Source organism: Chiloscyllium plagiosum, chromosome 5 (genome assembly GCF_004010195.1).
Source record: "Chiloscyllium plagiosum isolate BGI_BamShark_2017 chromosome 5, ASM401019v2, whole genome shotgun sequence".
Taxonomy (NCBI): Eukaryota; Metazoa; Chordata; class Chondrichthyes; order Orectolobiformes; family Hemiscylliidae; genus Chiloscyllium; species Chiloscyllium plagiosum.
The window spans coordinates 88,779,579-88,794,739 of record NC_057714.1 but is presented as its reverse complement, the minus strand read 5'-3'; the positions used below and the strand labels follow the sequence as shown (position 1 = coordinate 88,794,739).

The following is a 15,161-nucleotide window of genomic DNA, read 5'->3' as shown; positions in this document are numbered from 1 at the left end:
TGGAAATGCGCAGCAGGTCAGGCAGCATCCAAGGAGCAGGAGAATCGACGTTTCGGGCATGAGCTCTTCTTCAGGAATGAGGAAAGTGTGTCCAGCAGGCTAAGATAAAAGGTAGGGAGGAGGGACTTGGGGGAGGGGTGTTGGAAATGCGATAGGTGGAAGGAGGTCAAGGTGAGGGTGATAGGCCACCAACCTCCAACTCCGGCCTATCACTCTCACCTTAACCTCCTTCCACCTATCGCATTTCCAACACCCCTCCCCCAGGTCCCTCCTCCCTACCTTTTATCTTAGCCTGCTGGACACACTTTCCTCATTCCTGAAGAAGGGCTCATGCCCAAAACGTCGATTCTCCTGCTCCTTGGATGCTGCCTGTCCTGCTGTGCTTTTCCAGCAACACATTTTCAGCTCTGATCTCCAACATCTGCAGTCCTCACTTTCTCCTCGATAACTTTGATTATGGGAAAAGCTCCAGCTAATGCTTGACTTCCCATTTTTTACCTCTACCCAAACTGATCTAAGATTTACACATTCTAACTTCCTCATCTAAGATGCTGTTTCACCAATGTGTTGATCCCATTCTTTATTATTAGCAGTACCCATCTCCTTTTCTTTCTTGCCTATCGCCCCACTCCTATTTATCTCTCATCCTCCTCCCCCACTTCACATACCTGATGAAGGGCTTATGCCCAAAACACCGATTCTCCTGCTCCTTGGATGCTGCCTGACCTGCTGTGCTTTTCCAGCGCCACCATTTTCGACTCTGACTTTTCCAGCATCTGTAGTCCTCACTTTCTCCTATTTTTCCTAAATATTGAAAACTCTTGAATATTCCAGTCTGAGCCTTGGTCATCTGCAGTCACATCTCCATAATGGCAATTAAATCATACCTGTTTGACTCCATTCATAGAGTCACATGGTCATAGAGTCCTACAGCATAGAGGCAAGCCCTTTGGTCCAAACTGGTCCATGCCAACCTAAATGCCCATCCATGCTGACTTCTATACTCTGCCCTGACTGATGAAGGCCAGTGTGCCAAAAGCCTCCTTCATTGCCCTGGTTATCTGTGACTCCAATTTCAGAGACCTGTGAACCTGAACTCCAAGATCCCGCCATTCCATTACAATCCTTAAGGCCCTAACATTTACCATGAAACTCCTAACATGATTTGGCTTTCCAAAATGCAACACTTCACACTTAGCTATATTAAACTCCATTTGCCATTTCTCTACCCAATTCCCCAGTTGATCAAGATTCTGCTGCAATTTCTGATAACCTTCCTCACTGTCCATGGGACTGCCTGTTTTAGGGTCATCAAACTTAGTAATCGTGTCTTGTACATTCTCATCCAAATCATTGCTATAGATAACAAACAGCAGAGGGCCCAAAACCAACCCCAGAGGCACTCCACTTGTCACAGACCTCCTGTCTGACAAACATCCTTCCATTGTTGCCCTTTTACTTCCTACAACCAAGGCAATTGTGTATCCAATTTGCCAGCTCGCCCTAGATTCCATGCGATTTAACCTTCCAGAGCAGCCTGTGGAACCTGATCAAAGGCCTTACTGAAATCCATATAGACTCTGGATAAAAGCAAATTATTGTGGATGCTGGAATCTGAAAGAGAAAATGCTGGAAAATCTCAGCAGGTCTGGCAGCATCTGTAAGGAGAGAAAAGAGCTGACGTTTCGAGTCTAACTGACCCTTTGTCAAAGCTAAAAAAAAAGGGAGGTTTGACAAAGGGTCAGTTAAACTTGAAACATCAGCTCTTTTCTCTCCTTACAGATGCTGCCAGACCTGCTGAGATTTTCCAGCATTTTCTCTTTTGGTTCCATATAGACTCTGTCTACTGCACTGCCCTCATCAACCTTCCTGGTCACTTCATCAAAGAACTCTAGCAAATTTGTGAGGCATGATCTCCCACTCTCAAAGCTGTGCTGACTACTCATAATCAAACCCTGTCTTTCAAAATGCATATATGTCCTATCCCTCAATCTTTTCAAATAACTTACTGTTGTTAAACGTACTAGTCTAAGTATAGTTCCAAGGCTTTTCTTTGCAGCTCCTGAATAATGACACAGCATTCACTACCCTCCAATCTTCCGGGACCTCACCCATGACTAACAATGATGCAAAAATATCAGCCAGGGCTCCTGCAATTTCTTCTCTAGCCCTTTGCAGTGTTCTTGGATATATCTGGTCAGGACCAGGAGATTTATCCACCTTCTTACATTTTAATGCATCCAACACCACTGTGATACAGACTGTCCCCAAGATATCACCACTAACTTTCCCAAGTTGTCTTTCTGTATGATAAACACACAGGAAAATATTCAAGAACCTTGTCCATCTCCAGTGATTCTAATATACATGTCCATTTTGGTCATTGAGCATCCCTATTCTCTTTTGTTATTCTTTTTCCTTTAATATATTTAAAGGACCTCATTGGATTCACCCAAATCTTCTCAGCCAAGGCTATCTTGTGCCCCTTTTACTGAAGGACTTCCTTCAGTAAAATCCTGATATTGCCAGTATATCTTCAGGGATTCTTTTGATCCCAGCGCCTGAACCTGTGCCATCCCTCCATTTTTCTGGTCAAAGCCTCAATATCTTGTCATGTCATCCAGGGTTCCCTACTTCTGCCAATCTTTCCCTTCACCCTCACAAGAATCTTTTAGACCTTGAACTCTAGGTATCTCACTTTTAAAGGCCTCCCAGTTGCCAGAGGTCCCTTTGCCTGCAAGCAAACTACTCCAATCAACCCCTGCAAGCTCCTGTCTAATTCCATCAACATTTGCATTGCTCCAATTTAGGACTTTAATCTGTGGATCAGTTTTTGAGCCTTTCCATAACTATTTTAAAATCAATAGAGCTATGGTCACTGGCCCCATGTGTTCCCTACTGTCCCCTGTCCTGACCTATTTCCCAAAAGTAAGTTGAGTTTGACCCCTTCCCATACTTTCCTCTGCTTGAGGAAACATTCCTGGACGCACTTAACAAATTCCATTCCTGGTAATCTCAGTTTATGTTAGGAAAACTAAAATCCCCTACTATAACAATCCTCTTGCAAGTCTCCCTGCATATTTATTCCTCTAATTCCTGTTGACTATTTGGGGCACATAGTACAACTGCAATGAGATCACCATACTCTTATTTCTTAGCTTCCCCCCACAAAGCCTCACTGGATAATCCTTCAGTTACTTCATATGATTACTGCTGTGATACTTGTCTTAATCAAAAATGCAACTTCCTCTCCCCTCCTTCCACCACCTCTGTCCTGTCTAAAGCACCTGTACCCTGGCACATTAGGCTGTCCCTCCCTTAGCCATGTTTGTGTAATGACTATAATATCGCAGTCCCACATAACTATCCACGCCCTGAGTTCATTGTCCTTATCTGTCAGCCCTCTTGCATAGAAATAAATGCAATTTAATCCAACAGGTGTTCCTTGTTCCCTGTCATGTTCCAGCCTGACTTGTCTCTTCAACTTTTTCTGTTTACTGTATGCCCTTCGAGCAAGTGCCCTTGCATTTGCCTCCCTGCTAATGTGGATCCCATGCCCATGGCAATCTAGTTTAAACCCTCCCTTGCAGCACTGGTTCCCCTCCAGTTTAGGTGCAATGTATCCCTCTTGAACAGGTCACGTCTGTCCCAGAAAAGATTCCAGTGATCTCAAAATCTGAAACCCCTCTCCCTGCACCACCACTTTAGCATTCATCTGTGATAATCTCTTGTTCTTACCCTTGTTAGCACATGGCACTGGAAGTGATGTGGAGATTATCACCAACAAGGTCCTGGTTTTTAACTTTTCTCCTAGCTCTCTATAATCACTCTGCAGGACCTTGTCTCTCTTTCTACCTATATCATTTGTGCCAGTCTGTGCAGTGACTTCTGGCTGCTTCCCCCTCCCCCTATCCCTCCACTTCTCTTTTGGTTAGAGGAGGTGGGAAAGAGGAAAACTCTAGTGATGTAGTGTTTGGGCCTTATGCACTCCTCAACACGAGGCCCATGATGACCTGCTCTTCAGTGTAGGTGACTGCTTGTCCTTGGAGGGTGTCTTGCTGAGGTCCTCCCTTTGGTACTGGTGACTGTGCTGATGTGTACAGAGTCCACCTACATTGTTTCAATTCTACTATCCATTTGGATAGAATTCCTTTAATTTATTTTGACACCCTCTTGCCTTACCTGCTGGTGTGGTTTTACTCTTAATTTAGGAATTATGGTCAGTTTCTTTGTAGATTCTGTAAATCTAATGCAATTCAAAGCATAATTCCTAAATTGTATAAACCTTTTTCTTGTTTGTATAAGCGTAGCAGGGTGTTTAAAGTGTAACGTTATGACTATGGCTTGAAGCAAGACTTAATGTTTTTACAAATGCTTTTCCTTTTGTTTATCTAGCTAAACCAATCCGCCCTGGGCAGCCCCCTATGGCTTCCCCAACTCACCCAAGTGCAATTCGTGGGGGAGGTGGATTCTTCCAGAACAGCCAAGCAGTTGCAGTCCGTGGAGGTGGAGGCGGTGTAAAATCAGATAAGTTGTATGTATCGTGGATGTGAAAATTTGTTCTTGGAATATTCTAATAAGTCAAATACTTTTGACTAAACTTGACTATTTTCAATGCTTTTGTTGTGTGCTCTGGCACACTAATAATTTGTACAGACTATTTTAACAAGTTCCAGGTTTTACAAATCTGCAGAATTCTGCTGGTGCTCTCATTGTAATACCTATTCCCATGATTAAAAATCTCAATACCAGATTATAGTCCAACAGATTTATTTGGAAATTCTAGCTTTTGGAGCACTGCTCCCTCATCAGAGTAGTTCGTGGGGCAGGATCATAGGATGACTTATAGCAAAAGATCATAGTATCATACAACTGATGCAATGCATTGAGCAAACCTAGATGGTTGTTAAATCTTTCATCTTTTAGAATGGGTTGCAGGTTTCATTAATATGTAAGTCTCAGAACTTCTTTCAAATCACATTCCTGTGATAACTTAAGGTTTTATTAAAAATTAAATCTTTTAACAGTGGGTTATTTGGAAGCGCTAGCTTTCAGAGCGCTGCTCCTTCATCAGATGGCAGATACATTTCACTTTGTTCAAAAAGCACAATCTGCAGGCAGTCAATCCATGTGACATTTTAGAAATTCCTACTTTGGAAATGGAACTAGTCTGACTGAAGACTGGAATACAGACAGATTCTAACCTCACACCTTTAATGTATTGTCTGAGCTGAGATTTTTTTTTAGTAAAACCTTAAGCTATCTCAGGAATGTGTCTTAAAAGAAGTTCTAGGATTTGCATATTAATGAATGGAAACCTGAAACCCATTCTAAATGATAAAAGATTTAACAGCAGTCTGTTTGTTAAGTATATTGCATCAGTTGTAAGATCACTTGCTATAAACTGTCCTATGATGCTGCTCCATCAGTTACCTGACAAAAGAGCAGCTCTCCAAAAGCTAGTACTTCCAAGTAAACCTGTTGGATTTTGAAGCTCCTTGGATGCTGCCTGAACTGCTGTGCTCTTCCAGCACCACTAATCCAGAATCTGGTTTCCAGCATCTGCAGTCATTGTTTTTACCTCTGTTGGACTATAACCTGGTGTTGTGCTTTTTACCTTTGTTCTCCCTAGTCCAACACCGGCACCTTCACATCACTTTTCCCATTGAACATTGGAAGTGCTATCTGAATTGAATTAGCTTTGTCTCATGTACTCAAATGAGTACAGTGAAAAGTTTACAAGTTGCCACTCATGGTGCCATCTAATGTTCAAGATATGTAGGCACAGATACTTAAGTATTTGATATAAAATAGAAAAAATAAAAAAAACCTAGCAATAAAAATGCGCAATTTAGTCCTTCCAGCCTCTAGACCATACCAGACTTCGAAACTCCAGGCGTCATCTGCAGTTCACAAGGGGCCTTGCCTCTTCATGAAGGGGACTCACCACCTTGCGATAGCCTCTCCTTCACTTCCCTGCAATGGCCTCCAGTCTGGGGACTTGCCTCATGTTCACACCAGGATCTCGCCTCCCCGTGACTGCCTCCAATCTGCAAGCTAACCTTGCCACCATTCCCAACCAGTTCTGTCTGAATAAGTTTAAAAAGTTCAAAAAACGCAGACAAAAGCAAAGCAAGAGGATAGAGCAGATGAGCTGCTCTGCTGTCATCTTGAAGTGGAGAGTGAATTTTGTGTACATCATTTATTATCAGTCAGAATAGTGGCACCATCCTCTTCGAGCGTAATGAAGTAAATCCCTGTCCCTTAGTGAAGAGTTACATTGTGGCAAGTACTAAATCTTAATATTTTGGTCTTGTTCATGGTGGAAACTGAATGAAGACTAGGATTAGATAAACAATATAAATTGCTTTAATATTTAAGTTGCAAGGTTGAAATTAAATTTGGGCATTTACTATCTCCATGCAGTAACATGCGATAATATATTGAGTCTTCTGTAGCCAAGATGTTACTGATAATTGGTATTGTGGATAATTAGACCCCTGAGCAGGAATGATCCTTCGAACCAGCTCCATCATTCAATAAGACCGTGACTGATCTTTTCGTGGCCTCAGCTCCACTTATCCGCCCCCTCACCATAACCCTTAATTTTTTGATCAGTAAAGGAATTATCTAATTAGCTTTAAAAACCTTCAATGAGGAAACCTCAACTACTTCACTGGGCAAGGGAATTCCACAAATTGAGGTGTGAAACATAGAAATTAGGACTGGCAATAGGCCATTTGGTCTTTTGTGCCTGGATTACCATTTAAGATGATCATGGCTAATCCAACTCTGTATCCTGCTCCCACTTTCTCTCCTTTTAGTACTAAGGGCTATACCTGACTCTTATTCAATTGACCTCAACTGCTTTGGGATGTCATATTGAGGTTGTACAGGGAGTTGGGGAGGTCTCTTAGAGTCACACAGCGTGGAAACAGACCCTTTGTTCCTACCTGTCCATGCCAAACATAATCACAAAACTAAACTTGTCCCACCTGCCTGCTCTTGGCCCTTCAAACCTTCTGGAGGACTGATTGTAGTTCTGGTTGCCTTGTTACAGGAAAGATATTAAACTGGAGAGGGTTCAACAATGACTTAAGATTTTGCTGGGACTGAGACTTTGAGTCGGATAGGCCTGGACACACTTCACTGGACCATGGGAGTTTGAGGGGTGACCTTTTATAGAGGTTTGTAAAATGGTGACGGTCATAGATAAGATGAATAGCAAAGGTTTTTTCCCAAAGGTGGGGGAGTTCAAAACTAGGAGGCATATTTTTAAGGTGAGGGGAGAAAGCTTTAAAAAGAACACGAGGCGCAACTTTCTTTTTTTTTTAAACAGTGGTTCATGTGTAGAATAAGCTGCCAGAAGAAGTGGCAGATGCAGGTGCAACGTTTAAAAGGCATCTGATCAAATGGGTGAATAGGAAAGGTTTGGAGGCATATGGGCAAAACCAGGAAGGTTAGACCAGGGTGGGAAGTGGTTGGCATGGACTAGTTGGACTGAAGAGTCTGTTTCCATGCTTTGTGACTCTGCTTTCTGTAGCAGAGGTTGTCAACACTCCGGGCAAAGAAAACTCTTAGCTCAGTCCTAAATGGCAAACCCAGTATCCTTAGACTGATTTTGGTCACTCGGAACATCCTGTGCTTACACTGTCTAGGCTTGCTAGAATTGATGGGTTTCTGTGAATCCCTGTTCATTCTTGGAATCGAAATTTTAATAACTTATTCTTTTGACTGAAATACAAAATCTGGACCATGTTACTGACTATTGGAAGAATCAGTTGAGCTTGATTAAGTTATGTCTCTAACTGATTGCATGGAGTATACAATACAGAAACAAGGCCATGGTCAGAAAGCAGATGTGGAGCTAAACTGATTTCTCAAGGACCCATCAGCAGAAAGAACTGAATGATTGTCTCCTGTAGTAAGTTTGAGATTCTAATGAGGCAATTTTGTTGAATAACTTTTCCTCTGATATTAGCTGATTGTACAATAAATTTCCTAGGAGGTATTATTTTTGTTTTAGAAATGTTCATATGATCTAATTTCACCTTCACCTTCATCTGAGAAGTGGAATAGTTTAGCCTCCCGAAAGGAAAGGGGTATGAATCCTACGTAAGCATCTGATGATCTGGTTGACACATATTTTATTTGGTGAAATGAATCTAGCTTGAATGTCAGTCAGATTTGAAATTGATCTTTCAATATCCTTTCATAGGTATTACTGGTGTTTGTTGTCCAGCTGTATATCTATCACTGAAATTCTAAGGCCTATGCTTTAATTGCTTGCTTGATTCTACGTTTTACACACAGCATCTTGAAAGATTCAAAGTTTTATTTCCAAGACTGTATAGTGTGGATGAACAAGATGGTGGTAATTGTAACAATAACATGAAATTTTGAAATGCAATTGTTATTTTTGTGTCTAAAATGAATTGCTTGAGGTATAAAGTATCACTATATTTCAAGAGGAATTTTACAATTTAAATTTAACTGTAAATCCATTACAGCCAATATAATCGAAGACCCCTCCCACCCCTGTTATACTCTTCCATTAGGCAGAAGATATAAATGTTTAAAAACATGTATTAATAGATTCAAGAACAGCTAGATCACATGCAAAACAATACTTTTCACTATCTCTATTCATGTGATAATAAATCATTGAAAGTGTTCAAGGAATAGAAAATATTAAGTATGGCACTGTATTGGTAGCTGCTATCTTTATATGATTGCACATTATTATGAAATGATAACTATTATGGGGGATGTGGTAAATTCAGGAAGGATGTTTTTGGTAATCAAAAGGGGAAGTAATGTAATGGGTAGTGGTGACCTCAGTGATCTGGAACTAGGCCTCTGTCTTAAGATGGTGGCGTCTTCTCTGATTAGATTATTGTGCTTTTTTTAAACTGATGTTTTTGTTCCAGATGGGTAAGTGCTGTTTGCATACAGCTATTTCTGAATGCAAACCAGTGTTGGGACAAATTATTGGGCCAGCTAGGCAGAAATTGAAAACTGTTCAGTTCCTCTCCTTTTTATATATAAAAAAAATTCCCATTTGGGAGTTTGGAATATAATAGCTTTTTTTTTGTTTTGTAGTGTTGGTGGAGGGATGGCTAATAATGCTGAAATTGGAGACATTGGCTTCGTGCCTTCATCTGTTAAAGGTAAGCTACCTTGATGTAATATGTAAGTTTATTACTTATGTAAGCTGGAGGTTAAGGCAGTGTTTTAAATGTAGTTTCTGAAGAATATTGGGTATGTTTAGAATGATCGAACAAATAGTTTATCTTAGAATGTATAGTGCATGTGGCCTTGTATATAGGTATCTGAATACCTGTGATTCTTAAGCCATTTTGCTTACATAGCCCATACAAATAAAAAGTTGTGAATGATCATTTGCGATGAAGCACAGATGAATGGATCTTGCAATAATTATGACAATGAAATGGTCAGTCATTACTTTTCTTAAACTGACACCAACTTCTTTAGTTCATATTTGCAGTTTAAAACAAATATTCAGCTTCTGTCTGAAATGCTTGAAAATAATTGTCTTGTTGAATGAAGTATAACTAGTTTATGATCACTTTTGAACAATCATTCGAACACTGAAATGAATTTTATTTGAGCAATGCCATTTTTTGTATTATGGTTAAAAATGCACAATTTAAAAAAAAAAACAGGTTTCAACTTAATCCCATGTGCATGTCCCGATCATTTAGTTACCTATTTAACCATTCATTTTACTACTAGATTTGCAAAATGTGAGTTGTTCAGTGTGATTGACTGCCCACCAAGTTTGAGGTCATCCTTATTGCTGAATGCTTGGGATCCCTATGACTTAGCTTCAGGTTTAAGCTAATACTCAGAAGGGGAACATCCAGGCCATAAAGCTTAATAAATCTTTGTGAATAGTTTTCTTTTGAGCTCTCAAGCCAGCTTTAGTGCTTTGCTGGCCACAAAATGCAGCCTCCAGTCTGATGGTGCAAATATATTGATTTATTTTTTACACATAGTGTAAAAATCTTGTGTAGAATGTTGATTTGATAAAGACTGCCTTGTAGCAAATTAACTTGTTGCCTTTACATTTACAAGATCAATTTTTTTTTTCTTTCAATGGTTATGCAAATATAAATTACTTGACTTTGATATACATTCCTGCTTTGCCAACTGGTATAGATGAGTTTACTCCACTCAGTGGAGGTAAAAGCTCTTCATTTGAAGTATTGTTTCTGAAACATTGTATTCTTTTCAGGAAGCATTGTCTTTAAGTTTTCTTCCATCTTACCTACTCTCCCGATAATAGAACATTCTTTTCTGCAAATTCCATTAACTTTACTGTTGCATTTTTTTCTCGCTACTGGATATACATGGATCTTGCAGGTGACCTGAGAGATATAAATGACAATAGGTGAATACATAACCTCCTATTCTTACACTTGTGATAGATAATTCCTTCCCACAGACTTTTCCTAATCCTATAGATTCTGAATGATCCTTTTGTGTATTTGAAATGATTTAAAATAATCCCTTGGACTTTGTGTGACTTTTTTGTCCTTTTTTATTCCATACCAACATTCAAATCGAAGTAGGACAGAGCAGGAGTAGGCTAGTTGGCCCTTCAAGCTGGCCTGCCATTTAGTAAGATCTTAGCCGATAACTCCACGTGACCACCTAGCCCCACACCACCTTGCTTCAAGAATCTATGCACATCTGCCTTAAAAATATTCAAGGACAATTTAAAAGGCTTTGGAAGCAGAGTTCTAAATTGTTGCAACTCTGAGAAAAGATTATTCTTATCTGTTAAATTAAATCTCTGTCACGCTTTTTGTAAAAGTGGTTCTCTACATCCTTTCTATATGGACCCCATAAGCCAATAAAATTGCATAATAACAAGCTAGTTACAATTCTCCATCCAACCCATATGTACTGAGCCTTCCTAAGTAATTGCTTCCAAGACTGGGCTTTATTATTTTGTGTATGCGAGATCACTAGTTGTTATTGTTCTTGCTATGCGTGATTTCAGCATGTAGTAATCTTTTGCATTCTATTTTTAAGTGCCAATTTGACCCAACACCCTACCTTTAAGACCAGGCAGGCAACAGCACCTGCAAGCTAACATTTACATTGCTTTCCAATTCGAACAAATTTCAATGACGCACCTTAAAGTCTCAAACTAGTTGTTTATAGCTCTACTAGGTAAGCATAGGTAGAATAATTGGTATTTTCTTAAAAGTATAAACTTTGAATGGAGTTCATTAAAGTTTTGAAAATGGTTAGTGAAGTTTCAAAATATTGGCTTTGTATAAAAGCTTTATTCTTAGTGGTATATTACTAAGAGACTACTGTTTGTCTTCCACAGTGAGCTTTTAATGTAATTTATCTGTTAGCCCATAATACTGTCACAATGTGGTGAGCAAATCTTTTAATTTCCCTGTATGTATATATAGGTCTATGTTTAACACATTTGAATTTCCCAAGATCAGGAATTGAAAGAAAATCTCAAGTTTTAATAGATTAATTAGTGATTAAACCTATTATCATTTTGCTATACATTTCATTCCATGATAGATATTATTCAGAAGAGAAAAGTAACTTTGTTGGTTGCTTGCTTCTTTCACTAAGTGCTAGGAAGAGGAGCAGGCTAATCAGTGAGATCATGGCTGATATGTATCTTAGTTGCATCCATCTCTCCTTTCATGATATCACTTTATATTCTGGGCTTTCAATGAACCTTTCTTTTTAAAGATATTGACAAAATATTTGAAATTTAAAGATTAAATAGAGTTGAATTGGCATTACCACCCTGTGAAGAAAAATTCCTGTTTCATGCAGTGCTGGGTTCTAATTTTAAATACCGAAACATGATATAGTTGAATTTAAATGTAACGTGCCTACTTTAAAATCAAAATTTCCAGTTATAGCTCTTTGATTCTTCCTATCTTTCCCTTATTTCCTTCCAGACTTCCTTGAGAGTTTCGTTTGTTAACGAAAATAATAAATGCTGTTTTATGATTTGCAAAACCATTCAACACATGGATTTGACTAGGTTTTATAATACTGATTTCATTTTTTTCTTTACAGCTGCTAAAGCAACAACATAATCAAAGAGGTATCATCCAAACAACTTATCATTCCAAAGCAGTGAACTCTCCAACTAGACTTTTCACAGGATTATTTTTGAAAAATTATATTTAAAAAAAAAAAGCCCTGGCCTGTACAGCTCCACCCTTGGCAGAACCTCCTTACTGATCTTCTTGCAAAACAAGAGTGCAATGTAGGCGCCTTGCAAATAACTACATTTAATTTAATGTGTAGCTCCATTGCACAGTACATTGTCATTCATGTCTTAAATTTAGTCTGCACTGTGCCAAGTTGAATGTACGTTGTTGCAGGAAAACTTTAGCAGAAGCAATGAAGCCTAATTTGTGTACATTTCATTGTTTTAGGACTTGTGAAACAATGTCGCCAAGTAGATTTGATAAGCTTGTTTTACAGTGAAAAGTGATTTGGAGGAACGCAGCTATCACCCTTGTGTAAATTAAGATAGTACTTGAAGTTTTTTTCTTGAAATGGATTTTTTTTTGGTTTGAGATGAAGAGGAGTAGAACAATTTGAATACTGAAGGTACATTCATGACAGTATATGGTTAGAGCAGATTTAGGGTAGTACAGAATAATAAGCTGCTAACAGTAAAATACAGGAATGTCTAATGAGACTGTAACATAAATATATTGTGGCATTGTCTGACTAAGTTTATGGGAGAACGCTAAAACACATTATCTGAGCATAAATGAGGGTAAATTAAAAGGCATTATATTTTGATTTGGAGCACGCAACATAGTCTGTCCAGATTTTGCCATTGCTTTTTATGATAAACTAAAGATCAGTATTTTGTCTTTAGGCTCATTACGCAGGGAGAGCATTATTTAAAAGTATTTGAGTTAAAACATTGCACTTTTACTGTTTTTAAAATAGATTTCAGGAGAAGTGCAAATACTCAATTTAAAAAAAATAACATCTGTAATGTTTGGCCATTGCTTGAACATTTTATCCTAATCTGTTTTTTTTTAATACCTGGAATATGCTGTTAGTCAACCTATTCAATGATAACTCAAAATGCAAAATGGCTCATTTGAAAATACCCACAAATGGAAAGTAAGTGCAAATTTGTGAAGTACTATTTTACTATAATTGGCCTTCGTTAGGAAAGCAAAATACTGATGTTGAGGCTAACATTTTAAAAAAAGTCCCCAGGAGGAAAAACTGGTTCAGTCCTGGCACTTGTCCAGAAACCCTGTTCACAGTATGAAAGGTTATTAACATGAATGGGGAAAGATGAGAACAGACTAAATGATGGATAAGGTCACATAGCCAGCTAAGATTCTTTAGTGGGATAAAGTGAGTAAGCAATATGCAATGAACAAAACTTCAATGAAGTGTCTCCATGGAGCTAATAGTCTAAATTTAGACCTGACTTAAACATTATTGAGGCATATTTTTAAGTGGTGCATCCCCTAAAATGCCCTTGTTTTACATACCACTTATAATTTCAAAAAAGGGTGTGTCTGCTTGTCGATTTGGTTAGTTACTTGTGGAGTATTATTACTTGTGACTAATCAGCAAGGTATATCCTTAACCTGATGCATCAAGCCTTCTGGCAAGATATTGGCTATGGTATTGAATATTTGAGTAGGTGAATCATTTATGTACTAAAGAAAACAACTTTACAAGTAACCAACCAAATTGACAGGAAGTACAAATATGTGATCTGAATAAATGATGAATTGATGTGCTTAATTAAACAGGTGATTGTTTTTAGCATTGTGTGCTCTCTCTCTTCCTTGGCCTCCCAATTTTCCAGCTCTGTTTTACTTGCTGACTGGAGGCTGACCAACAAATTAGCTAATAATGCAAATCTGAGTTAAACATAGTGCCGAATGTACTTTGACCACTTTTGAAGGTCAGTTTTGAATCTAATAATACTTGGACTTGTTGCTCTGATACTGATTTGACCAGTTCGTCTATCAGGCCTCCTAGATGATGCAAAAAAAAAGCCATACTCCATTTGCATCTGAAAAAAGGAATATTTGGTCCATGAGATTTATTATTTAAGATGAAACTTAATTGTTTTTGTATGTTTGTTGTCTTGATAATATAAAAAACCATCTGATTTTGCATATTTACTTGTTAGATATTCTTTTCAGATATTGGGTCTTATGTGCCTAACACTCAATACTGGCCATTAGGTGCAGTCACTGCACTGGAAACATAACTGGTTTAAGGACCTGTTTATTGTATTTCAATTTTCTGTGCAATTTCCAATATGTGATGTTAATCAAAGTTGCCATGGCAAATCATCTGGACAGGACGACACAAAAGGTGTTGAATATAAATTTGTCATTTGAATAGTAAATGCCTTGTTATCCTGATTGCATTGCAGTGTACCCTTCAAGTGCTTATTGTGAGCTTGTTCCTCAGATCTTGTAGAAATGAATGATTTTGAGCATAAATGCAATTGAATAAAAATCTAATATTTATTCATGGTGATCAACTAAATTATTTGCATAATTTAAACAATGCTAAGGAAATTACTGTAATAGTTCTAAATTTGACATGAGAAGACACTAAGGTTTCCGCCTGTGGAATGTGGTGCAGACTAAGTCGGACAGGAGAAGGCACATAAAATGTTTTTGTTAAGCCATCATTTAGTTTTGACTGACTGCATGCTGTAAATGTATTTGTGTTTAAATAAATGAACTTTATCTGGGAATTCAGTGAACATTTGAGTAGAAACATTTTTTATTGGGAAAAAAAAACTTCAGTCCAACACACAACTAATGGTTGCAAATCAGCAGTAATGAGTGCCACTTGCAATAGTTTATCCAGAGGAAGGTGCATAGATGTATGGTTATAGTTCATTAAAATTCAGGTCTGGGTTTAACTAAGCTGTTTGCAAATTATAATATCACTGCAGACGATGACTTTTTGTGACTTGAAAGTTTGTTAAAGCTGACAGGCTGAACAGTGGTAAATGGAATTTAATCCTGAAAAGTGAGTGGTGAAGCTTTTAACAAGACAAGCAAGTATATCCTGAATGGTAGGACTGTACAAGGTACTGAGGGATCTTAGTGTATCTGCCCAAACATTCTTGAAAG

The 15,161-nt window shown here is 38.3% G+C and overlaps 1 protein-coding gene across 1 annotated transcript in view; it reads left to right on the top strand.

The window, feature by feature from the left end:
* LOC122550078 (kinesin-1 heavy chain) overlaps window positions 1-14,776 on the top strand; it is a 100,903-nt gene extending 86,127 nt beyond the window's left edge. The window contains exons 25-28 of the mRNA XM_043690596.1: window positions 4,396-4,534; window positions 9,103-9,170; window positions 10,387-10,414; window positions 12,088-14,776. Of these exons, the coding sequence (XP_043546531.1) occupies window positions 4,396-4,534; window positions 9,103-9,170; window positions 10,387-10,414; window positions 12,088-12,094 (242 nt within the window). The 3' untranslated portion in view covers window positions 12,095-14,776. The remainder of the gene's footprint in view (window positions 1-4,395; window positions 4,535-9,102; window positions 9,171-10,386; window positions 10,415-12,087) is intronic.
* The last annotated feature ends 385 nt before the right edge of the window (window positions 14,777-15,161 follow it).